The sequence below is a fragment of the Gracilinanus agilis genome, chromosome 2 (genome assembly GCF_016433145.1).
Source record: "Gracilinanus agilis isolate LMUSP501 chromosome 2, AgileGrace, whole genome shotgun sequence".
Lineage (NCBI taxonomy): Eukaryota > Metazoa > Chordata > Mammalia > Didelphimorphia > Didelphidae > Gracilinanus > Gracilinanus agilis.
This window is the reverse complement of record NC_058131.1, coordinates 335,734,790-335,761,790: the sequence shown is the minus strand read 5'-3', so window position 1 is coordinate 335,761,790 and position 27,001 is coordinate 335,734,790. Positions and strand designations below refer to the sequence as shown.

General features: G+C 39.4%; 1 protein-coding gene across 1 annotated transcript in view; it reads left to right on the top strand.

Moving 5' to 3' along the window:
- The window catches only part of COMMD7 (COMM domain containing 7), a 31,947-nt gene extending 5,163 nt beyond the window's left edge, over nucleotides 1-26,784 (top strand). Inside the window, exons 2-10 of the mRNA XM_044664298.1 lie at nucleotides 8,051-8,104; nucleotides 8,770-8,872; nucleotides 19,801-19,857; nucleotides 19,940-19,977; nucleotides 21,102-21,192; nucleotides 22,202-22,251; nucleotides 23,047-23,095; nucleotides 24,897-24,975; nucleotides 26,498-26,784. Of these exons, the coding sequence (XP_044520233.1) occupies nucleotides 8,051-8,104; nucleotides 8,770-8,872; nucleotides 19,801-19,857; nucleotides 19,940-19,977; nucleotides 21,102-21,192; nucleotides 22,202-22,251; nucleotides 23,047-23,095; nucleotides 24,897-24,973 (519 nt within the window). The 3' untranslated portion in view covers nucleotides 24,974-24,975; nucleotides 26,498-26,784. The remainder of the gene's footprint in view (nucleotides 1-8,050; nucleotides 8,105-8,769; nucleotides 8,873-19,800; nucleotides 19,858-19,939; nucleotides 19,978-21,101; nucleotides 21,193-22,201; nucleotides 22,252-23,046; nucleotides 23,096-24,896; nucleotides 24,976-26,497) is intronic.
- Nucleotides 26,785-27,001: the final 217 nt, after the last annotated feature.

The following is a 27,001-nucleotide window of genomic DNA, read 5'->3' as shown; positions in this document are numbered from 1 at the left end:
GAGGAGTGGAGCCGGGGGTGGGGGTGGGGGTGGGGGGGTTGGCCGAAGCTGCCGGGAGGCGGGGTTTCGTCTGTCGTACGGGGGGATTGGTTCTGCAAAGAGCGCGGTGTCTGATGTCGGAGCCTCGGGGCTTCTATCGGTGTCCTGCCACGCTTCGCTCGATGTCGGCTTAAACGAGTCGTTTAACCTCTCAGGGCCTTGGGGAACCTCACCTGTAAAACGAGATCCAGCGAGCGTCCTTCCATCCCCGAATCTTTGATCCTGTGAACTCCTGGGGAAAACCACTAAAGCCAAGGCCAAAGAGATTTTAGGGGCATGGGGAAGTGGGGAGCAGTGAGCCACTGAAGGGAGAAGAGGATCTGGGTAAGGGGGGAGCCCGTGTTTATATATATCGTGGAGCTACAGAGGACGACTGGGGGGCACCTTAGAGACAGTGAAGTGCGACCAGACGTTGGAGTCCGGGCAGAATTGAACAGACAGGAAGGGAGTAAACCCCACCAGGACCAAGGCGCTTGGGTTAGGCCAGGTTATGTTTTTTGCCTTCCTTCCCCCAAATTTAGCCCATTACAGAAAAAGAGCCCTATACAAGGAAGGATTTGTTTGACTTTAGGTAGTGTTTCTTACTGGCAGCCAGATGGCAGCAGGAGAGTGCTGGATTCGAGATGGGCCGACCTGAATCTACACCCACACTCCAGACACTAGCTAGCTGGGTGAGCCTGAGCAAGTCATTTAACTCCTGTTTTCCTCAGTTTCTCCATTTGTAAAATGGGGATGATAGTAGCACACAAGATTGCTGTGAGAATCAAATGTAATAATGTTTGTAAAGCGTTTTGCAAACCTTACTGTGCTTTATAAATGCTACTAACTTTTTGTATGTCCTGGACACCTTTGGCAGTCAGATGAAACCTATGGACCTCTCAGAAATGTTTTTTAAATATATAAAATACAGAGGGTTGCAAAGGAAACCAATTGTATTAAGAATCATTGAGAATTTGGAACTCAGATTTTTTTAAATGAACGTTAAAAATTCATTAATTTTAAAAATACCTTATCAGAAGTTTTAAAAGAAGTCTGTTGACAGCAGGTTAAGAATTTATAATTTAGTTAATCCGTATACCCCTACCAGCCCTTGAAGTTCCATGATTCTAACTTGTTTGTCAGTTTAATGAGAGCAAAGGCAGCCTTGTTAGAAAGGCATTGATTGAATGGAAAGGTTTTGGGCTTAAAGACAGGGAAAAATCCGTTCATTCATCTCTATTCCCTCTGCTAGTTTTATGACTCAGTTTCCCTCTCTGTAAAGTATAGGTAATAATCTTTTAATACTGTATTTTAAAGGTTGTCCTATTAATTGAGATGCCAGACATCATTACTACAAAACCTTTCTCAGTGCTTTTGCACACAGTGAGTATGGAATGAAAGTTGTATTGTAATCCATCAGCAAATACCTCAGTATTCTATTAGTGATGGTGTCTTGCTCCCCAATTGTCTGATACAGCTTTTCTATGAAAATTTAGATAATATTAAGCTAATGAAAACAAGGAGAATTCTATTTAAAGTACAAAATACAGCCAAGCATTAAATATGAGAATAAACTATTTCTAGCCGAAAATAAAAATTGAGATCTAAATTCCTTTTTAAAATGAACAATTTATTGATTCCTTTTTTTTACCTCCCCAAACCCTTTCTGTTTTAGAATCTAAGGCAGAAGAACTGTAAGGGCTAGGCAATTGGGGTTAAGTGACTTGCTTAGAGTCATACAACCTGGAAGTATCTGAGGTTAAATTTGAATTCCTGTCTTCCTAATACTCCAGGCCTGGTGACTTTCTATCAATTGAGCCAGCTAGCTGCCCAGATTCCTTTGTTTTTACAAATCAGTCATTTTTTAATGTACTACCATTCCAACCCACCCCATGAACTTTGTAACAAAAACAGTTAAGCAAAATCTTCTTACAATTATTCATTAGATGGAATATATAATACTAGTCAGTCAGCAAGCATTTATTAAGAGCCTACTATGTTTCAGGTGATGATGGGTGTTAAGTACATAAATGCAAAAATATAATCCCTGGGGGGCAGCTGGGTAGCTCCATGGATTGAGAGCTGGACCTAGAGAGGGGAGGTCCTAAATTCAAATCTGGCCTCAGACACTTCCCAGCTGTGTGATCCTGGGCAAGTCACTTGACCCCTATTGCCCACCCATACCACCCTTCCACCAAGGAGCCAATGCACAGAAGTTAAGGGTTTAAAAAAAATGTTAAAAAAAAAAATACAATCCCTGCCCTCAAGGAGCTTATATTCAAGGGAAATATACTCTATTCCAAAAACAAGAAAGTGTATATTATATTTATCTTCATGTGCAAATATATACAAAATAATTTGGGGAAGGGAAGATGATGACTAATATCTAGGGGAATTAGGAAAGTCCTCTTGAAGAGGTAGTAGTTGAGCTGAATTTCTATACCCATAACCCCCTGAATCTCCTAGGAAATAAATGTTATCTAGCGTTTTTATATATCCATCTCTAGTCTTTCTCCTGAGTTCTTATGCCACAATGTCTACTCCCTATTGGATATTTCAACCTCTGTGACCCGCTGATATCTCAAAAGCAACTTACAGTATTTTCTTTTTAAATTATTATTTTTTCCAATCAGCAAGCATTTATTTTTTCTTTCTCTCCCTCTCCCCCTCCAATTGGGGAGGGTAGGGGAAGAGCAAAAAACAAAACAAAACAAAAAAACCTTGTACAAATATGAATAGTCAAGCCAAACAAGTTTCTACATTGGCAATGCCCCCAAATTCTGTATTTTGAGTCTCATCTCTTTTACAGGAAACAATATTTTCCTTCAAATCCACTCCACTTCCAAATTTCCTATTTCTGTTGGATGTTCTCTCATCCTCCTAGTTATGCAGGTTTGTAGCTTTAGAATAATTTTCCAGTCCCTAAAGCTCACCCCATATAACCAACTGATTGACAAGTCTTCACAAATTGTCTCCACATTCTTTCTTTCTACTTAATTACTCTTTACCTTACTTCAGGCTATCATCAACCCCCATCCCTCCAACTTGTGTTTCTCCGGAGAGTATGTAGGCTACTTGAGGACAGAAACTTTCACTTTGGTTTTTGTATCCCCATCTAGTACTTGCCTAGTTGCTTAATAAATGCTTATTGATGTATTGCCCACACAGGCTCATAGTAATGGGGGCTGACAGCTGACAGTGAGGGATAGTAATAGGAACAAGACTCTCATCCTCTAAAATCTTATATTTTCTCACCAGTTAGCACTGTTTAAGCATCAAATGTAAAACCTTAGTCAAGCAGGAATTTCAGAGGGATCAATTACCCATTCTGTAAACTGGGTCTGTAATGTTCTGTACTGGGCATCAGGTTTGTGCCTAATCTGCCTTATTAATTACTCATTGTTCTATATTTATTTTAGTTCAGAACCATAAGACATAATTAGTTACCTGTAGTGGCCTCCAGTGTACAATATCCTTCCCCTCCCATATTCTTATTTAAGAAGGGCAGCAAGACCTCTTCCACATTTACAAATGATGACAGGGTGGACAATGGGGAACAAGGGACCCACGCAATGGGGACTCTGGCATTCCAGAAGAATCTCCCAAACCAACACATGCTCCTTATTCTCTATGACATATGTGCCAAACCCCAAACCAACTGCATTTGGCCATGCCCATTTTTCAGGGTTTTCGGGAAAGGTGAAGATTTCTCTGTAAAAAAGGGAGGAAACTAGCCCCCAGACCTTAATAAATTGCCAACCCTGATCCACAGATCTGGAAGCTGCTACTCCACACCTGGAGAGCTTCTTATTCCATCTGCTCCAGAGAGGCTATTTTACTAGCCCCTGGACTTGTATATCAACCCTGAGGCTACCTGATTAGCTCCCAAACTATTCCATAAGCTATTAGGCTATTTATACCTCCTTAAACCTCTTCTTCAAATAAAATTATTTTCTTACTTCTGGATTGAACAGAGTTTGAGTCTCCCATTCTTGGGTGAGACCCTGCTACAAACATGGGTGTGTTTCTCACACAACCGTTGTGTGAATATTTTGGCACAAAAAAATAGACCTTCTCAGTCTTTGATACCGTTGGGATATATGACTAGCAGTGGGACCTCCAAGTCAAAGGGCATGAAAAGTTAAGTGACTCTGCTCCCGTAATTGCAAATAGTTTTCCAGAGTGGTTGGACATATCTCCAAACCTTAGCTCATCATATAGAAAGCTTTCTCTGGTATTTGGGCCTGAAGTTGGCTCTGGATTTGGGTTTGTTTGGGGACTGGAAGCTTAGCCCTGAGGGAATAAACACCTCAAGGCTGTAAATCGTGTTCAACATTGTCTTTCATTCTACAAATATTTATTGAGTACTTAACACGTGTTGGCTGTGAGTTTATTCCTAAAGGAAATGAATGTGGAGAAGACTTTTCCTGCCTACTAGGAGTTTGCAGTCTATTTGAGAGATAATACAAGTGATAATTGTCTTATTAGCTTAATATATTATAGTATTTGAGGCTCCCACCACCCACTGAGATAAATAAAGCAAGTATAATAAGCCTGTTTTTCCTAGTGAGACTACTGTGCCCTGCTGTATCAACCAATAAACATTTATTTTAGGTGCTATTATGTGCCTGGTGCCTCACTGGGGTTACTGAAAGGGAAAAAAAACAGTCCCTGCCCTCAAGGAGTTTACATTCTAATGAATGTATGGAAGGAAGGAAGGAAGGAAAGAAGGAAGGAAGAAAAAGCATTTAAGTTTTTCCTAAGTTCAAAACACTGTGGAGCACCTGGAATATCAAAAAGACTCTTTGCTCTTCCGGACCTGATATTCCAATAGGAGACACAAGTCAAATTTAGGAAGGAGCTTTTAGCCTTAAGACAGAAAGAAAGGGCATTTGGTTCTTAGGTTGCTGAAACCTGCATTTCACTGGTGTAATTAAGGTGTTTTGTTTTGTTTTTTTTAATTCTGAACAAATAGTAAAAAAAAAAAGGTCTTTCCATACATCTGAAACTATGAATCTCCATTCCATACTGGTAGCTGTTTTAAAAAAATATACAATAAATTGTATGTTACTTTCAAAACTGCCCTGATTGGCTGTGCTTCCTTTTGAATTTCCATCTGTTCTCTTTGGATTTTAAAAATGCTATAATAGGTTTTTTTTTTTTGACATCACAGTTTCTGACCACTATTTCCCCTTTCCCCTCCAACAATACCCTTTCCATTAACAGAGAGGAACAAAGGGGGAAAACCTTCATAACAAATAAAGTCCAGCAAACCAAATCCTTTCTGTGGCCATGTCTGAAAAGATATGTCTTTGTACCTTCTGTCCATTGCCTTTAACAGGAGGCAAAGTCCTCAGGAGACACATTGGTCTTTTGCTTTGATTAGAGTTCTTAAGCCTTTCAGATTTATTTTTCTTTATATTGTTGTCCTTGTATGAATTATTCTCCTAGTTCTGCGTACTTTACTTCGCATCAGTTCATATTATCCTGGATTCTCTGAAATTATTTCTTCTGTCATTTAAGTTGCAGTAATTTTCCATTATGTACTTATATGACAATTTAAGTCATTGCCCAATTGCTTACTATCTAATGCAACCCCTGAGATTCTAGCAGTTCCCTCCCCACTTTGATGCTATTTCTATTAATAAAACTCTTTCTAATGTTGTACTATTTGACATTGTCAAGGACTTTGGGGACATTTCCCCACCCTGCTTGGTATTCTTTAACCATGGCTTCTAAGGGGCTACAGCACCTCCAGAAGTGGTTGCCAGGTTGCCATTTCTAAAATCTTACTTCCCAGGATGAAGGTGGGGTGAGGGGCTGGGGTGACAGGGGCTGGACTGGATAAGAAAAGGCCTTCTACAGAACGTGGTATTTGAGCTGAGCTGAAAAGAAAGCAGGTAGATTCTCCAGAATTCAAACCCAAATCTTCAGATGTTCCTTCTCAATTAAATTTTTTTTTAAAACCCTTACCTTCCATCTTGGAGTCAATACTGTGTATTGGCTCCAAGGCAGAAGAGTGATAAGGGTAGGCAATGAGGGTCTAGTGACTTGCCCAGGGTCACACAGCTGGGAAGTGTCTGAGGCCAGACTTGAACCCAGGACCTCCTATCTCTAGGCCTGGCTCTCAATCCACTGAGCTACCCAGATGCCCCATCAATTAATTTTAATAAAGATTGTATTTGTTGATTTCATTATAAGGGAAGCAAACTAAGGGGTAGGGCATCATGATCACTGTCTTCAGTTATTAGATTTTTCTTTGGAAAATGAACTTTTTGTACTGACTCTGGTAGAGCTAGGACCTATCTTTTTGGCTTTCAAAGCCCTTCACACCATGGCCCTTTCCTGGCCTCTCCTTTTCCTGGTATTCTTACACTTTACTCCCCTCCACATTCCCTTAATCCATTGATGCCTGCCTTCTTGCAGTTCTTGGAACAAGGTACTCCATCTTCCTTCTCTGAGGATTTTCACTGGCTGACTCCCATTCCTGAAACACTCTCCCTTGTCTTCTCTGCCTCCTAATTTCCCTGGCATCCAAAGTCTTATTTTCTTCAAAAAGCCTTTCCCAGTCCCTCCCTAGTATCTTCCCTCTGAAACTACCCCCAGTTTAGCCTGTATCTTTTTGTTTGTACATAGTTGTTTGCATGTTGTTTCTTGCTTTGAAAGCAGGAACCACTTTTTGCTTTTCTTTTTATCCCCAGAGCTTAACACAATGTCTAGCACATAGTAAGCACTTAATACAAGCTAGTTTTACTGTCTGACTGACATACTAGGTGGAAGTTTGCTAGGATAATTTCAGATCAGCACAGGGAAATTTACTAAGTTATAAAGCTATCCAAAAATGGAGCAGCATTACCGTTGAACATCACCAAAAGCCTTTAGGAAAGGTCATTCGGCCATATTATAGTTAGGATTGGATTAGAGGGCCTTTAGGGTCTTCTAGCTTTGCAATTCTTTTATCCATTTAGTAGTCATATATCAAGGACCTGTTCTATCAACTGTGGACTATGTATTCTATATGTTGTGGGGTAAAGGAGGTCCAAGGGTCTCTGACCAAGGAACCTGTGGTCAGTTATGGGAATAACAGTGTTTTACATTCATTTGTCATCTCATTTAATCCTCATATCTTTGAGGTAATAACTACAATTAGTTTTAGCCCTGTTTTATAGTTGAAGAAACTGTGCCTCAGAGACATTTATGTGGCTTGCTAATGGTCATACAGCTCATGCCAGGAGGTATTCAAACCTAAGCCTCTACTGACTATCTCATGCCCACAGATGGAGAAACACTAAGAAATCAATTGGGGGGGGGGGAAGATTACTTTCAGCTGGGGTGGATCAAAGGGAAATATAGATTTACAGCTGGAAGGAAGCCCAGAGAGGTTAAGGACTAAGATGGTTTCTGAAGTTCTTTCTGTCTTTAAATCTGTGATCCTATAATCCTAATGGTTCAGTTACCCCAGGATTTGAACTTAGATCCTCTAATTTGATTTAAATCCAGTATTCTTTGTAATACTCTATGTTGGAAGGAATTTAGATCCTCTAATTTGATTTAAATCCTACATTCTTTGTAGTTACTCTGCTGGAAGGCATGAGGAAACCTTCTTGAAGGAGGTGACAGTCGAAGCTCTGGCCTTGTAATGTAACAATAGATGTCCTGGTACTGTATCCTATAGCAGAAGGGAGAATGAATCTTCATCTCAGTTCACAGCTTTATGTAGCAGCAACTGCTGTGTCAATATTTCCTGGTGATGATGAGCTATTTTTAAAAATAACGTTCCTTCACTGAACTAGATGCAGGTGGTAATTTGTTTTTGGGAAGAGATTTCAGGGTGTTGGAGGAAAAGGCTGGTTTGGGAAATGAGCCAGGAGGAGGAGGGGGAGGAAGAGATTGTTGATGTTTGGGGCTGCAAATGTTCTGAGGTCCTGCCTTGTTTTTTTTCTTTTGAGATTCTGCAGCTCAAGAATGGAGTAGAAGCAGGAATCTGATTCAGTAGATAAGTATACTGAAACTATTGTTTTCATCTCCACAGCAATTTGCAGCACTGACCGAAGTGATTTTCTACTTCTTGGTTCAACCCAAGGAGGTAAGGTTCTTTACTTTTGATGACCAGAAAAGTTTGATTTGGCAGCTGTTGTTGGTCTGGACAGCCTGGAAAGTAATGGAGAGCTTCTTACCTCTTGACAAAGAGATAATGGGCTAGAGCTGGGGCTCTTAAGCTGGGGATCTGTAGAGAGAATTACATCTTTATATCAGTACAATTGGTTTCCTTTGTAATCCTATGTTTTTTATTTTATGCTGTTAAAAACATTATTCTGAGAAGGGCTTCACTAGACCACTAAAGGAATACGTGATATAAAAGGTTAAGAATTCCTGGATTAGAGGTATTGAATGAGACATACATTTTCAGACATGGCTAATTTTTTGTTAAAGCATATTTGTTTATTACAAGAGATTTTTTTTTTTTTTAGTGGGGGCAGTTATGGGGAAGTGATAGAGAAGAGAAAATAGCATCAGTAAAACATTTCAAAATAAAAAAAAGAAAAGTTCAGAAGGGAACATAAGCAATTTTGCTACCACCTTTTAATGTACTCTTTAAAAAATAAATTGTACAAAGAAGTTCATGATTTCATAAATGGTCCTCTTTTTTGGTCATTATATATTGAAATGTTTGTGTTTGATTTTTAAGATCATAAAACAATTATTTTTTAAAATGTTAAGGGGTTTGTTTGTATTCTTTCTATGCTATAGGTTGAAACATTCCTGGCTAAATTATCTGATTTTGCTGCCACCAATCAGATCAGCCTTGGGCCCTTAAAGAATATTGTGAAAAGCCTTCTCCTAGTGCCCAATGGTGAGTAGGATAGGGCTTTGAATGAATATTGCCTGCCCTTGATGTTTTTGTTATTACCATTAATTTTCACTCTGTCTCTCATGTTGGAAACTTAATGATTTCTCTTTGTTCCCTCATCATTCATATATTCTTTAGGCTTCTAATCTTTTTTGGGGAAAAAAGATTTCTTAAAATCAATCATTTATTTTCTCTCCTCACCTTCCTTGTTCTCCAATTGATTAAAAAAAAAAAAAGGAAAGTAAAGAAAAATCAAACCCTTAAACAAATATGTACAGTCAAGCAAAACAAATTCTCGTATTGGCCATGTCCAAAAATCTCATTCTTTATCTTGAATCCATCTCTTTTCTACTAAGAGGTTGGTAACATGCTTTCTCATTTTTTTTTTTTTTTTTTATCCTGGGACTCCATTCTAGGAGCATAGGGCCACAACCAGTAGGCAATGGGTCGCTCAGGGTCACCCAGCTGGGAAGTGTCTGAGCCCGGATTTGAACCTAGGACCTTTCGTCTCTAGGCCTGGCTCTCAATCCACTGAGCTAGCCCAGCTGCCCCTACTTTAGGTTGCAGTTTCTTTAGCAGATGTAGTTTTTACAGGGTGGGGTTGCTAGCCCCACACCCAACCCTCCTCCTTTTTCATCCGGGCTAGGGACCTGTCCTTAGCCCAGGAGTGGTAAGGGTGGGCGATAGGGGTCAAGTGACTTGCCCAAGGTCACACAGCTGGAAGTGTCCGAGGCCGGACTTGAACCTAGGACCTCCAGTCTCTAGGCCTGGCTCTCAATCCACTGAGCCACCCAGCTGCTTTCTCATTAGTCTTCTTGAATCACAGTCATTACATTTATGATCATCTTTAAGCCTTCCAAAATTGTCTTTGTAGTGTTGTTGCCATTGTATAAATTGTTTTGCTTAATTTACCCATCATTGGTTCATACAGTGTTTTCAGGTTTCTTTGAAACTATCATTTTCATCCATTCTTATGGTATAATGGTATTCTATTACATACCATAATTTGTTCAGCTGTTTCCTGATTGATGGCTTCTTAGTCTTGTTGATTCTATGGATGCCATGTCTTTTACCTCTATCCTCTCATCTGTCTTCTCATCCTTTCCCACCTAGACTATTAAAATTGCCTTTACATGGAATTTCCCCAAACCACCCTCTCTCCATCCAATCCATCCATCACATGTTGCTAATTTATCTTCCTTGTTCTAAGATCTGGGCCCATCACATCTGGGAAGGAAGGTATGGTGCAGGGAGTTAGCAACCTGGACATCAATCCCAGCTTGCTCTCTACTTCAACTATCAGTGAGCCTCTTAATTCTCAGATCTATTCCTCTATATCTGGTATATTAGAATAGGCTATCTCTGAGAATTAATTGTGTGCCATGACTCTTCAGGGGTGCAGGTCCCTATTGCCTACTAAGTGAATTCATACTTCTTTGCCTAGCATTACAGATCCTGAGTGCCATGCTAGTTTTTCACCCATTGCCCACTTTGCTTCCTTTTTTTTTTTTAAACCCTTACCTTCCATCTTGGAGTCAATACTGTGTATTGGCTCCAAGGCAGAAGAGTGGTAAGGGTAGGCAATGGGGGTCAAGTGACTTGCCAAGGGTCACACAGCTGGGAAGTGTCTGAGGCCAGATTTGAACCTAGGACCTCCTGTCTCTAGGCTTGGCTCTCAATCCACTGAGCTACCCAGCTGCCCCCTGCTTCCTTTCTTTTACTTTATTCTAGCCAAGCTGGATTCTTTTCCCTGCTTATGCTCTTTGGGCTTTTCATGCTATGCCCTTTCTCAGAGTATTCCTTCTCTAGAGCCCCTTCCCTTACCCCTTTGTTAAATGTCTACCTTTAATATAAAGCCTAACTCACATGCTTTGATTTGGGCCCCACATCATTAGTAATAAACTTAATCTCCATCAACCTTCACTTCCATCAGACAGTCAGTGTGCATTTATTAAGGGCTGATTATGTGCTAGGCAATGTGCTAAGTGCGTGGAGGTGGAGTTAGGGTTGGAGGAACCTTATAAAGAAAACTTCCCTGTCCCTTTCATTCTTATGGAGGGGACTTGTGTATAGATTGATACATACAAGATGAATAGAGTCAGGAGAAAGTAACTTTAGAGAGAAACTGATAGCTAGGAGAGGGCCTAGGAAAAGACTTCCTGTGGAGATGAATTTTGAGTGAGGTCTTGGGGGTAAGCCAAGGTGTCTAAGAGATGGAGGTGAAGAGGGAACGGCTAAGGCAAAGGCAAGGAGATGAGAGATGGAATGTCATATGTGAGGAACATTGCCTAGTTGATGGGCAGTCCCTTTTTTTTAGTACTTTGCAACCACAAAAAGAGTTGCTACAAATATTTTGTATGTTTTTGGTTAGCTTTGTTTTGTTTAGGATTAATCCCTCCCTCTAATTCTCCTTTCCCTTTCCCTCCTATTTTCCTATTGAATGAAATGTATTCCTATGCCCAATTGTATGCGGAGCTCAACTATACTTCTTTCTTGTGATGCTACCATCTTGGTGTCATCTTTCAAGCCATTTAAAAAAACAAGTTTTCTTTTTTTAAAAGCAATTCAAGGGGGCAGCAACTAGGTATACACTTCCTTCACTGTGTGACCCTGGGCAAGTCACTTAACCCGAATTGTCTGGCCTTTACTTTTCTTCTGCCTTGGAACCAAATTCTTAGTATTGATTCTAAGACAGAAGGTAAGGGTTTTTTTTTTTTATAAAAGGCAGTTCATTAAAATTAACATCAACCAATTCTGCCAATCCATGCAGTATGACACATTAGTAAATACTTTGTCTTGGCAAAGAGGTGAACAGGGAGATGCATTTTTTCCCCTCTTTTTGGAACTAACCCTGGTTTGTACCTGTATTTGTTCTTAGTTTTTTCTTGCTCTCTTCCTTTAACATCATTGTCATTGTGTATATGACTTTCCAAATTGCCCTTCTCTTATATCAGTTTGTAAACTTTCCCATGCTTCTCTGAGTTCTTGATTTCTTTCCTTCCTTTCTTCCTTCCTAAAAACCTTTACCTTCTGCCTTGGAATCAGTATTGTGTATTGGTAAGGGCTTAGGCAATGGGGGTTAACAGACTTCTCAGGGAGTTAAGAGACCTTCCTACTCTAGCCTGGTGTTTTCTCCACCGAGCCACCTAGCTGCCCCGTATTCATAGTTTCTTTTGATATAGTAATATACTACCATGTTTCCGCACTATAGTTGGTTTAGCTCTGAGAAGAGCTCTCTAGTTGACTTCCTGGTCTCTAGCCAGTCATAGAGACTAGATCAGTGGTTCCCAGACTTTTTTGACCTATCGCCCCCTTTCCAGAAAATATATTACTTAGCCCCCTGGAGATTAATTTTTTAAAATTTTAATAGCAATTAATAGGAAAAATGAATGCACCTGTGGCCATCACCACCCTCCTGGATCGCTGCAGCATGCCGTTTTGGGAATCACTGGTCTAGTGCTTGAAAACGACCTAAGTCCAATTATCTAGTTTTTAATGTAGAGAAAAATGGGGCTCAAAGAGTAAAAAAAATTTACCCAAGATTACTCAGTGAGTTACTGTCAGAGTAAGGAGCTCTCAACACTCAATCCAGGATTCTTTATTCTATATCAGGCTATTTTTTCCCTCTCTCAAACTCTTGTGCATACTTCCCACCTGATTTTCCTACCATACCTCTGGCCCAGAGATCTCCAGTCAAATGTAAGGACCCTGGAGTGGAATGAAGGGGCTTCCCTGTCCCTAGCACCTAGCACATAGTAGGTGCTTAATAAATGCTTGCTGAATGAATGACTCTTCTCTACTTCCATGTATACGTACCTGTATTGTTTCACTTTGATCATCTAATCTTCCTTTTGCTACTTGTTTCCCTAAGAAACTGTATGCCTCTTGGGACCAGGAATTGTTTAAGGTCTCCATGGTGAGGCCTTAGGAAATAGTGGTTGAATTGAAATTGAATGCAAGAGGAGCAGGCCAGGACCTTCACCAGACCATAGCTGACTTTTTTGTGTAGGTGGACTATGTACTTATGTATTCACTTAATCAGCAAGCATTTATTAAGTGCTTACTTCCTATATGCCAGACATATGTGGAGCAGCTAGGTAGCACAGTGGATAGAGCATTAGGCTTAAGAATCAGGAAAACTTCTTCCTGAATTCAAGTCTGGCCTCAGATACTGTGTGACCTTGGGCAAATCGCTTAATCCTGTTTGCCTCAGTTTTCTTATATGATAAATGAGTTGGAGAAGGAAATAGTAAATTACTTTATTATCTTTGCCAAGAAACCCCCAAATTGGATCACAAAGATTGAAATGACTCAGCATCTTATACCAGATCCTGTGATAGGCACTGAGGATACAAAGACAAAGAATGAAACATTCCCTGCCCTTAAGGAGCTTCTATTCTGTTAGGCATGGAAATGGCATACTGAGTCACTATGAGGAGGAATGCCAGCCAGTCCTCTGTCAGAAATCTTTAGTGGCTCCTTTTTGTCAGCCAAGAAAGAGTCACGTTGCTAGGTAGCTAGGTGGCTCTCTCCCCCTTTCTAACCTTATTATCTTCATTCAGGAGCTCTACAGACCTGTAAGCCCAGCTAACCTAGACTTGCCTGGTGCTCTCTTAGTTCTGGGCTTTTGTTTTCATTGTTCCTTAAGCACTAAATGTTCCTCTTTTTCTGATGGACTTCTGTTGTTTCACTAAAGCATAATTGAAATGCCTTCTCCAAAAAAAGTTTTTTTGCTTCTCCCTTCCCTTCTTCCCCACTTTTCCAAATACTTGTAACACCCTTTTCCCTTGGACCTCATGTATCATTTTGTGGGTATTTATTTTATCTAATAATGTTGTGGGTTATAGCTTTCTATATTTTGTTTCTTATCCTCCTGTTAGACTGTGAACTTTATGGAGGCAGGCTGGGTTCCTGTTATAAGTAGACATCACTTAGCACTGAGCATAGTGCCCTATACTCTGTCAGCACTTAATAAACGTTGAGTGACTGACACCATTATATGATATTCACAGTTCATCCACTAGTCTTTTTAAAATCAAGGCTAAATTATCAATGAACCATTCATTGTTCTAAGGGAGAAGGCTAGCTAAATATTCATCTGAACTTGAAACTGGCATTTTTTTCAGCTTTTTATAGGAGAAGTTTAGTTGATTGGAACATCCTTGACTCATTAGATTCAAGCATTATAATTTCTAGCCTATAACAGCCCAGACTTTTTTCTGTTCTCCTTACAGAAGAAGATACAGCTTGATTTAAAAGTTTTGTTTTTATCTTTTTTATAATATATTCTTTTTTTCTAGCTAGAATAAATTCCACACCCTCATCTTATTCTCCTGTATATTCTTAACACTTTGCCCATAGTTCTATAGAAAGAGCATCAGCTTTATAACCTTGGGCAAGTTACTTACACATTCTATTCCTGTATTAAATGGGGATGATTGATATTTGTACAATTGGAAGCCTTTTATGCCTAGTATTGGTCTTTTAGTAACTATTTGATGAGAATCCTCAGAGTTGAGACTGCTATTGTGGAGGTCTTCACTGCTGCTGGAAGAAATTAATTCAACAGAGTTATTATACCTGCTTTGTCATAGGCATTACATTGAGGTGAGAGATTTAAAAAAACTGTAAAAAAGAGTTTTCTTTCTGCTTAAAAGATAAATGTTAAAACTCACTCCCGGACATAAAGAATCTACCCATAGATGTACCTTTTCGTTTGGTGGTGGTGTTTTCACTAACCCTTAACTGTCTTATCAATTCTAAGATGGAAGAGTATCAAGGACTAGATAATCAGTGTTAAGTTACTTATCCAGGGTTACACAGCTAGGAAGTGTCTAAGGCCAGATATGAACCCAAGACTTCATGACTCCAGTCCTGGCACTCTATCCCCTGTGTTCTCTAGAAACCCTACCTTTTGTTTTTCAAAGGAAATGCTTAGCTGGAAGGCCAGTCACATTCAATTCTCTTTTTTTTACTTCATCCAGCAGTTAATAGATCCCAAGGGAGTGTCTGGCATAGCCCTAGGAGTTGAGAAACAAAGATCAAAATAGAAGTGCATACTTGACTTCAAGAATCTTATTTTGGCCTAGGGATGAGGTTGGTGGGGGAACAAACTAAACAAAGATAAGTTAATGCAAAATAAATATAAAGGAATTTCTAGTTTAGCTGGGGGAATTGGGGAAGGCCTTACAAAGGAAGTGGCCCTACAGCTGAATCTAGAAGGGAAACAAGGGTTCTAAGAGGCTAAACTAGGTACTGAACTATGTGGCATCACAAAGTGATGTTTTTTGTATACGTTTATTGAATTCTTGAACGGCTGGGTCTCTTGTCTCTGCCTCTTCCCTTTACCCTCTGAAGTTTTTTTCAATAGCCTTGCATTGGCATTCTTCTTTCCTTGTTACACCAAACAAGGTTATGTAGATATATGACCTGAGGAACACTATTGGCTAACAATCTTTTTTAAATTTCAAAACCTTTACCTTCTGTCTTAGAGTCAATAATCTATATTGGTTCCAAAGCAGAAGAGAGGTAAGGACTAGTTAGTGGGGGTTAAGTGACTTGCCCAGGGTCACATAGCTAGGAAATGTCTGAGGTTAGATTTTAACCTAAGACCTCCTGCCCCTAGGCCTGGCTCTCAAATCCACTGAGACACCCAGCTGCCCCTGCTAACATATTTTAACAAAAGCAAAATCTTTTATTCTTCCCTTAACTTCTCACTGCACCCTCACTCTGGCACCAAGGATTCTGACCAAAGCTAATCCATCTTTGAAAAATAAGGCTTTAGGAAACTTTTAGTAATGGCTCATGCTAGTAATCTCTTCTGTTAACTCATCCCCCATAGCCTAATGAGATTGGTGGGACAAGTATTACAGGCCCTATGTCACAGATGGGAAAACTGATGCTCTAATGGGTTAAATGACTTGGGCCCAAGATCATGTTAGTATTAAATCTGGAACTCAACCCAGTTGTCTTGATTTCTAGTTCAGTATTCTGTAACTTCCTGCAAAACTACCTAAGAAGGAAGGAAACAACCATGTGTTAAGCCAGACACTGTCCTGAGAAGTGCTTTACCAATATCTCACCACCACCTTGGGAGGAGTGCTATCCCCATTTTATAGTTGAGGCACAAGGGTAAATAACTTGCTGAGGATTATGTAGGGCTTGATTTGAACTCAGATCTTCATGACTCCAGGTCCAGCACTCTTTATCTACTGCACCATCTAACTGTCTCTAAGATTGAGAACCATCTATGTTTAGGAAAAGAAAATCTTAACTCTCCTTCTCTGGTGGAATTTAATAATTTATAATCTTTAGTGTTCCCATACATAGGATTTTAAGAAAACTGGAAGGGACCTTAAGAATTCTATCTTCATTTTACAAATGAGTAAACTGAGACCCACATTCTCCTTTTTGTCTTAGTCAAGTCAACCACTTATTACTGTGAACATTGCACTAGGCTTAATATCTTCTTACATGCCCCTGCTTGGAGAAAGAACCCAGACAGAGTAAGTTTTTTTTACTTGTTGATTTAGAAGAGAGTAAAAGTAACACATATTTGTTCCTTGAATTTTTTCATAATGTAGGTACCTTCCTTCTCTAATTATAGTAAATAAGGTCCAGAGAAATAACCTTTTTTGTTGTTCCTGACTAGAAAAATAAAGCTCAGATATATAATAATATAATAATGATATTAATATGTTATTATAACAATAATATATTAACAACAATATTAATTATATATATAATAAAATCTCAACTCCAAAGCCTATGACTGTCTGATTCAAACCTACTCTCCCTGTATTTGAGTCAAACTGGATTACGCTTCCATTCCCTGGACAGGCACCAGGCTTTTCTTGCCCATACTCTTATCAAGCAGAGATCTCCCCTATGCTGCCTCATCAGGGAGGACTCAAGAAAAGATCTTTAGGATTCTTCAAGATTTAGCTCAGATTCCACCTTTTCCTTGATGTTTTAAACACTGACAACTTCCCTCCTCCAAAAGATATCTCCCTCTGATTCCACTTTAATCTTATGTGTGTACTGTCTAGTTTGTATTATATTTAATCTAGCTCAGAGGTAGTGGATAGTGAGGGTCCTAGAAAGGGTCAAGTCCTGCCTCTTGACACATGATGTACTTGCTGTGTGACCCTAGACAATGTAAGATTTAAATTAATGTCCAATAACTCCAAGTATTGTATTTTATAAGATTTATTAGTAATCACTTGAAGTATAAGTAAAAAATAGAAGTACGAAGCTTAAGTATGACCACATGAGTAAACTCTCCTGCCAAGCTTTTCCCCCAGCCTCCACAGCCTCCTTCTGGGAAGAAGAGAGAGCAAGGGGTGGGGTTACATCAAAATATATCCTTCCTACATTAGCATGTAACATGAGAAGGAAAATGGGAAGCTGGGAAAGAGAGTTCTTGGAAGAAAATTCTAATTACACAGCAAGTAACTACCTTCTCATTGCTTTAGGCAGTCTAAAGTTCTAAGTTCTAGATCAAAGGATTGACCTGCCTTAGTAGAATTTCTAAATCTGAGAGCTTATATCATCAATGAAATCTCTTGTTTGGTTCTTGGCAGTGTATATGGCTTAACATCCCTACCAGGCTGTTCCATGAGGATAGAGATTTTCTTTGAATCCCTATATATAGCTGTTGGCACAGTGTAATGTACACAGTAGGTACTCAACCAAGATTTCATCAATGAACAAAGAGTAGAAAGCATAGGACTCCCAGAAATTTAGTGAGGAACTTAACTATCCATCTATTTTCCACTTTCCTGCCAATGCACCTTACCCTTTATGGAGGGAACCCAGAAATCCCTCTCCACTTAGACCCTTAGGCTTACTCTTCACTTCCCATGGGTGGTGGGCTGCTTCTATGAGGCAGATCTCTTAGTGCCCCTGGAAGATATCTTGGCCTTTCTTTACAGATTGCAGCTATACCTTAGGTCTTGGAGCCCTTGTTGTTTGTTCTGCTACTGAACCCTCCTATGTGTCCTATCTTCCCAATTTAGAGTGTGAACCTCTTGAGAGCCAAGACTATTAATTTTTGTTATCTCTAGAATTTACTTAGCATGGTGCCTTAAAAACAGTTTCATAAGTTCATTTTAATAAACTCACTGCAAAGGCAAATTTTAGGAATTATGAAAAATTTGTTACACCCTCCGGAGTAGCCCCACTGACACCCAGTGCCTTGGAGTTTAGATGGGGCTGTTAGCTGACTCCTTTGAACCTGAAGAGGTTATCCAAATGCACATAGCATTTCCTGATATTTAGCTTTTCTCCACTTTGGACTTCCTTTTCTTGTCAGATTTCAGAGGTAAAAGATTTCCTCTCTTTGTTTAAGTGGTTTCTGTTTGGGTGTTTGTAGTCATAGACCTGTCTTGTGTTGGAGGATTAAGGGGAGGGGGCAATGAGACCTTATATCTTCTTGTTTTTTAAATCCTCTTTTTTTTTTTTTTTTTTTTAATCCTTTACCTTCTGTCTTTGTATCAGTTTTAAGACAGAAGAGCAGTAAGGGCCAGGCAGTTGGGGTTAAGTGACTAGACTAGGGTCACACAGCTAGGAAGTGTTTTAAGGCCAGATTTAAATCCAGCTCTTCCCAGTTCCATATGTTGTGCTACCTAACTGCCCCTTTAATCTTCTTCTTGAGATTTGGGAAGAGGCCAGTGGCAAAGCCACCAGGCATTGTCACCAGGCAGTGACTTTTCTACTTAGAATTTTGTTGAAAAGTTGGTCTCCAAAGCCTAGAGAGGGTACAGACATTTATAAACACTTTGTCCCCAACGTTACTTCAGAGACTTGGAGCTTTGTAAATTTCAGCCTTTAGACCTAACTCCAGAAAAAAGCCTGAAGACTCAGCAGGGACTGGTCCCCAAGGCTTTAGAGGAATGACTTGGCTGAGCCCAGTAGGAAAGAACTTTTGAATTTAAGCTGCTGTTGGCTAGAGGGTTGACAGTTTAACCACAAGTCTAATTCCTACAGGATCCAGCTGATATCTTTAAACAAGTAGAATCTACAAAGAAGGGAGTGATCTTTCTTACAAGTTGATTAGGAGCTCAGTATAATTTATAAAATTTAAGTCTCATAAAATCTCCTTTCTTGCTTTCCTCTGTAAGCCACTTTGCTTTGAATTTTATTATAGATGATTTCTTCTCATCCCACTTCCATTCTCTTTTCTACCTATTCATGATAGTCATCCTTCAAGGACTTGGCTAGATTCCTATCTCTTCTAGGAAACCTCCCCTAAGGAATGATATTAGTTCTTTCTCTAACTCCCTTTACACTTAAGGCTCATTTCCTCATTTGACAGAGGGGGAAACTGAGGTCCAGGGAAGAGAAATGACTTGTCACTAGGACTAGAAACTTGACTTACACAGAGCCCCAGTTCTGTACCCTGCATAAAGTCAGTTCCCACAGCAAACTCTTTGTCTTTAACCACTCGTGGGTTTATTATGAGCTTCTTGAAGGCATCAGTCAGTTTAGGTCATTTTACTTTTCTATCTGTACTAGGGCTTTCATGTGGCAGGCTCATAATTCATCCTTGACCCTGGATTATAATTCAAGACTTGCTACTTATTCATTTGGACAGATTACTTCCTTTCTCTAAGCCTTAATTTGCTTCTCTGTAAAATAAGGAGTTGGACCAGATAATCTTATATATTCCTTCAATTCTAAGTCCTAGGATCCTTGGATTTTGTAGGCTATAGTGCCTAACACAGTGTGTTGTACGTTGTTTAATATGTAGCAGCTGAAATAAATTGTCATTAATTCTTGCCTGTTTCCTTTCTCTTTTTAGATTTTAAGCCCTTTATATGTCTGAGTCTTGTATTTCTTCGGATTTTTCCTGCATAGCCCAGGATACACATTAAACCTGCAAAGGCTGATGGCTCCCAGGTTTAAAACAAGTTTGTCTTTCTGCTTCCTAGGTGCCTTGAAGAAGAATATGACTGCTGAGCAGGTCAGAGCAGATTTCATTACTCTGGGTAGGCCCTTTATTTGCCTCTGCTAAATATTAAGTGATTGGTGCCTTTTATTATGCTAATCTTCATTCTTTTTTCCCCTCAGGGCTCGGTGAAGAGAAAGCCACTTATTTTTCTGAGAAGGTATCTCAATTCCTTTTAATCAGGATTAATTAAGATTTCTTGTTTTATTTCCAATACTTCAATGCATCTGTGATCTCATTCATGTGGGTATTCATGTTTTACTTTGTAAAAGAAAAAATACTGATTTGGAGAAAACAGTCAACTACTTTATATCACTTCTGTTGGCTTCATGGTTTTCATTTGATAACACAGAATCCTAGAAAAGAGGCCTGGAAAGAGGCTTCCTGGCAGGATGCAGGGCTTAAGAAGGCTTAAATTCAAACCCAATCTCTGATTAAAAAAAAAAAAAAAAAAAAAAAAAAAAAAAAGACTGTCTGTGTGACTTGGGGGAAGTCATTGAATCCCAATGTTTTTCTCCTTCTGTCCTCTGCCCTGAAATCTTTGAAGACTAGAAGTTGTGTGGGGCAGCTGGGTAGCTCAGTGGAGTGAGAGTCAGGCCTAGAGACAGGAGGTCCTAGGTTCAAACCTGGCCTCAGCCACTTCCCAGCTGTGTGACCCTGGGCAAGTCACTTGACCCCCATTGCCCACCCTTACCAATCTTCCACCTATGAGACAATACACGGAAGTACAAGGGTTAAAAAAAAAAAAAAAAAAGAAGTTGTGGGACAGGTACCTGGACACTCTACTTTGGTAGAGGGGGTTTCTTCGTTGGCAATTTATCCTTCAGAAAAGTACTGAGCTTAAAGTCAGGGGTTCTGCTTTTAAGTTCAGATTCTGTCCTCTGGATCTATTAAAAGGAGATAAATAATATCTGCATTACTTAGTAGGATTGTTGTCTACAGATCTTTACTGTCTCCATATAAATGAGGTGATACTTTCTTTGCATCTTTTTTTTTTTTCTTTTTCTTGGGCTGGATTTAACAACAAACATTTTAGAATTAAAAAGTGGAATTTTACTATTTTTATGCCAACCACCATTGCTATGTTGGAAAGAAAGGAAATATATATATTCTTTCCTCTTCCTTGCTCCCTTTCTAGATAGGTCCATGTAGACCTTCCTCCTGAATCAGTTGCCTAGGCCTGAATCTCTTATGGGAGGTGGGGATGGTGCTCACGAAATGAGGGGATGGGAAAAAGAATATTTTTCTCTTCATGTGATTTTTAATTTGTTTTTATTCTGGCAGTGGAAGCAGAAATCTCCCATACTTGCACGATGGGCAATAGGACAGACATTGATGATCAACCAGCTTATAGATATGGAATGGAAATTTGGAGGTAATTAGCTTGAGCCAGGTTTAAATTAATGGAAGGATCAGGGAAGGAGATAAGTGGATAAATTTCTTTGGGAGAAAGGGAACTTCAAATGGGGAAGATGTTGCCCTCTCATAGAAGGGTGTTAGGACTAATTCAATAGAAACCCTGCTGCCTAAGCCCAGAAGCTATTGCTAACTCTAGCTTCTTGGCTCTGGTGATTGCTTTGCCAGCTGAGCAAACTTGAATTTTGATGTCCCTACTTGGCCCTGATGATTCATTAGATGTTGTGTGTTTGGAATTCAGGGAGGTGCCATTTAAAAGTATCTTACAAACTTCCTGTGGTCATATGGGGAACTTTGAGACTACATTCCCCATGATCCAATGGGTTTCCAGTTCCTGACGTGATTAGGTCAGAGAATGGGAACCAACGTTGAGCTCGACTTAAATTCAGAGGGCGGGCTTGAGACTTGATCTTCTTTCGCTACCTGAGCGGGCTCCTGGGGGACAGAGGAGTAGGTAAGATATGGAAGAAAATGGCAGAGGCGGCATTTGAATAGATTTCTTACAGGCACGTGGTCGATTTATCTCTATCAGCATGACAATTAAAATATTAATTTCTCTAGTAATATCAGCCTTTATCATTTTTAATCGTAACAATGTACTGTAGGATCTGGATCTTCCCAGTAATTCTTGGGCCAGTGACTTAACTGCCTTTTCCCTTGGAGAGCCAGTGTGACCCACTTAAATAAGGAGAAGGTGGCTTCACTTATGTTTAGCAACACCTGGCTTCACATTCTGATGTGAGGGCACTTAAAGTATCCTCAGTGACAGTAGGAAAGTCCTCCACCTCCCCAAGTCTTTCCCTCATCTGTAAAATGGAATAACACATGAAAGAACATCTGACTCCTAAGATTGCTGTCCAAAAGCTATCCCAAAAGACATATTCAAATAAAGCTTCTTGAGTGCCTTTGAGCTCTTCAGGAGTCTCTCAATACTTCTTGTCCTCATGTTTTTTCCTTTTGTGTCACAGTGACATCAGGGAGCAGTGAACTGCAGAAAGTGGGGAGTATTTTTTTACAAGTAAGTCTTTCCCATTCCCCACCCCTAGGACTTTTGGAAATATGCATGCTTTTTGTCATTTAGTCATCTAAAATGAAGGTAGTTAGGATCAAATCTGCATTATATTTCCTGAGAATATTCATTGAAACAAATATAGGGTGTCCCCAAATTCTTAGTGCTTAACATTTTTAAACTTAATAGCTTAAAACTGTATTAATACTGGGGCAGCTGGGTAGCTCAGTGGATTGAGAGCCAGGCCTAGAGACAGGAGGTCCTAGGTTCAAATCTGGCCTCAGACACTTCCCAGCTGTGTGACCCTGGGCAAGTCACTTGACCCCCATTGCCTACCCTTACCAATCTTCCACCTATAAGTCAATACACAGAAAGTTAAAGGGTTTAAAAAAAAATTAAAAAAAAATATATTAAAAAAAACTGTATTAATACTTATAGGATGCCCCATAGATCCTTGCCTTGTTATTTTCTTAGGATAAAGTGCTTTCATGAATTTCAGTCATCATGGCAGACCTTAAGCACAGGCCTCTTGTCATTTGGTGTTGTAGTGAGGATTCAAGCTTTAGTGAGAGATTGGGTTGGATGAGATGACCTTTGAGCTCTCTTCAGCTCTGGGATTCTTTGTGGGGTTAGAAGGCCACTTGTTTTCAATTTAATGGGACCTAGTTTTATGTAAAATGTTTGATTACTAGATAGTAGGATACATTTAGGGAGCTTAGGCTTGGGAGAAGCATTAGAATGTTTCCAGGGAACTATGAAATTAAAAGCCAGCAGTTTTCAATTTTGTTTCTTTTTCTCTATCAGTTGAAGTTGGTGGTTAAAAAAGGAAACCAGACTGAAAACGTGTATATAGGTGAGTCTTGACTCCCTTTTCCTAAACACAGCTGTTCCAGAACAGAAAGATTTCCTCTCTGTGATTCAAGCCCATATTAGTTTTTCTTCATTTGTGAGGCTTTTGGGAAAAGGCTAGGGTAGAAAGGAGTGGCAGTCAGGGTGTCTGAGTTTAAAAATCAGTGCCATCACCAGTGAGCTTCAACAAGCCATTTCTTAGGGCAGCTAGGGGGCTCAATGGGTAAAGCAAAAAGCCTGGAGACAGGAGACCCTGGGTTCAAATAGGGCCTCATATACTTTCTAAGTTACTTAATTCTTGTTGCCTAGTCCTTACCATTCTTCTGCCTTGGATACTTAGGTTCAATCCTAAGAGAGAAGGTAAGGTTTTAAAAGAGAAGCCATTTTCCCATTCAGGGCTTTAATTTTCCCTTCTCTAAATTAAGGGTCTTCATTTACATAAGCATTTCCATTTAGAAGAAGAAGAAGAAGGAAGAATAACATTTATTAAGCACTTACTATGTGCCAGACATTGTGCTAAACACTTTAGAAATACTCTCTTATTTGATCTAGGAGGTATGTGGTAGTTTTAATATCATCTCAGTTTTATATTTGAGGAAACAGAGACAGACCGGTTAAGTGACTTGCCCAGAGTCACACAGCTAAAATGTCTGAGGCTGGATTTAAAATGTTTTCCTGACTGTAGGCCTAAAGTTCTATTTGTCGTACCATCTGTGGCAACCTATGAGTAAAGGAGTCTCTCCGTGGGAAGAATATGAAAGCAAGACCACTGTCATTGTCTTTCCTTTTAGGAAAAGTATTCTGAGTATAGTAAATACGTAATTGATGTTAAATAACAATAACAACAATAGCAATAATAATGGCTTGAAGGTTTGCAAAGTCTTTTATGTATATTATCTCATTTGAGTCTCACAGCCACTATGCAAGGTAAGTGCGGTAATAATCTCATTTTATAGATGAGGAAAATGAAGCTGAGGTTAAGTGACTTAGCTACTAAGTGTCCGAGGGAGGATTTGAATTGGAGTCTCTCTGATAATCGAGCTTAGTGCTCTATCTACCATGTCCACTTATGTGCCTTCCAAATTGAAGGAAAACATAATAGGGAGGTTTGTAACAAGAAATCAACAAGTTTGGTTGGCCTCCAGGGGGTTAGGTTTTCAAAAAGAAATGTAGGGGTAGCTTGGTAGCACAGTGGATAGAGTACCAGGCCTGAAGTTGGGAGGATCTGGGTTCAAATTTGACCTCAGACACTTCCTAATTGTGTGACTCTGGGCAAGTCACTTTACCTTAATTACCAGTCTTCGGCTTTAGTATCGATTCTAAGACAGAAGGTAAGGGTTAAAAAAAAAGGCAAAAAGTAAGGCCTTAAAAATAAATAAATAAGAAGAGGTAGAAGCCAGGAATTAAAATTCTTCAAAATTCAATTCTGTTCCATAAACACTGATTGAAGCCTACTTTGTGGAAAACATTTAAGGGTTATAAGGATGAATAGTGCATGACTTTGTCTTAGAGAAGTTTATAGTTAGAGGAAATAAAAACATGTTCATAAATCCATTACTTAGCAAGCATTTTTCAGGTGCCTGCCCTATGACAGGTTCTGAAAATACAAAGGGAAAAAGAAAAGAATCCTGCTCATAAAAAACTTATATTTTAACTGAATAATATAAAACATTTAAAACTATCTTTGTAGGAAAAAATCACTTTGAATTCCATAAGCACTATAAATCTGCCACTTTTCAGCCTTTTGTATGATTTTCATTTAAGAATTGGAAGCATTTATCTGACATTGAGTTTTCTCTTCCTAGAGTTAACCCTGCCTCAGTTCTATAACTTCCTGAGTGAGATGGAACGTGTTCGAGCCAGCATGGAGTGTTTCTGCTGAAGGTGAAGGAAGAAGGCTCAGAGGAATAACTTGTTTATCCTTGTGGCCTGCTCTGTAATAGAGGGCCAGGGGTTCCCAGAAACAGCCACAGTTCTATATTAGGGAGCCCAATACAATTACCACATAAACTCATGATTCATGAAATAACCATTCATCACATAGGCCAAGTCTCAAATATTTAAACCACAGGAGTCCCACTTTTGAGAGGGAGAGAAATCAAAAACCAAATTATGACACTCCTCCTTTCTCACCTTCCAGAACTCCCATTTCTCAAACCTCTGAGAGTAGCGGTCAAATTACAGAACAGAGTTAACCTGAAATTATGCAAGGGGTTACCTCACTGTTAGCATCCTGAGAGCCAGAATCTGGGGGGAGGAAATAATTATATGTGTGCATTGATCATGTATAGTAGGAATTCTATCATATAAGACCCTATTTTAATGATATATGATATATCTGTATATAAACCCAAGATAGCTCCTCTTTCAAAGACTTCTGTTCTTTGAAGGCCTTGACTCAGTCTCTCCTGTATTTGCCTTCAAGAAGGTCATCTTCTGAGCACACTTAGGAGCCTTTTTCCTTGGCTGAGTAGCCACTGAACAGAGTTCTGCCTTATCTAAGTTTCCAAAAAAGGGTTTGAAGAAGAGGCCTTGATCTTCTTGACCATGTGCACTGGATTAAAGATCCCTCTGTTTTCTGAGGATTTGTGATACTAATTTTGGGAGACAAGATGATCAGAGTTTGGGTTGGGCCTGAACAGAGAGACCAGGAAAGAGAGAGAAATACATCTAAAGCCTGGAGGAACAAGGCAATAGTGCCTTCAGGTTAAAGCCTTGTGGAAAAGAGGCCCAGAGATTTAGAGCTTCCTTCAAGACCTTGGAGGCCATCTGGTCTGCCATCCTCTTTTTTTACAGATGAAGAAACTGAGGCCCAGAGAGGGTAAATGAATTGCCTAGCTCACACAGGTGGCCACGCTAGGATTTGAATTTAGGTCCTTCTACTCCAAATCCAGCATTCTGTAACACTGTACCTATTGCCTTTTCCACAGGAAGATGTTGTGTATGTTTTGCTGTTTACAAGGGACTTTAGTTTCCAACTTAGCATATCACTTTTCACAAATTGTTGATTATAACATTAAGAACTTGAAGGGACCTTAAATCATAGCATGTCCAGGTGAGGAGAGGCTTTGAAAATCATTTCATTTATCTGTTTTTAACCTGGAATTCATGAACTCAAAAAAATTTTTTTTAGAACTATTTCATTATACTTGATTTCCTTTATAATTCTGTGCATTGTACATTATACATTTTATAACATTATACTGTAAAGGAATCCATAACTCAAAAAAAGGTTGAGGATCTCTAATCTAATCTGATTCACAGCAGTTTAGGTCAATCTCCTTTTTCTATCCCCTGTTTAAAAGGAAATGTATATGTTGGTTGATGATGATGGTCAAATTCATAATAAAAAAGAAAGAAAGGAAGGAAGAAATTGTCTAATCCAACCATCCTCTTTATTTTACAGATAAGGAAACAGGTCCATGGAAGAAATTGCCTTCTTACAGGATGCTAGCAGGTTAGGTCAGACCCAGGTCTTCAATACTGCCTTGGCTGGGCTACCTGGAGTCATCACTTATCTCTAGTGGTCTCAATGTCCATGTTGAGAGCCTAGGTCCAGCCAGAGATTGCATTTTTCATTTCTGAAGGTTTCAGTGTGTCTCCTATTGACTAAACAAAGTCTTAAAGAGGCTTTTGGACTAAGACTGTTTACACATCAAAGGTCTATTACAGACCACCTTGAGAATGAGTTAAGTAAAGAGGAATCAGAAGCACATGAGCTCAACTTTCCAATAAATGGGCTTCAACAGGGAGAAAGAATACACTTAGCCAAAGGCATTGTAGGTTTGCCTTGATTCTAGACTTTGTCAACATTGAGTTACTGGGATATTTTAGGCCAGTGTCACAGTTTTCTCTTCAAGTCATCCACCTAAATTCCTGTGCCATTCATGTTTATGTGTGAATTTTCCTG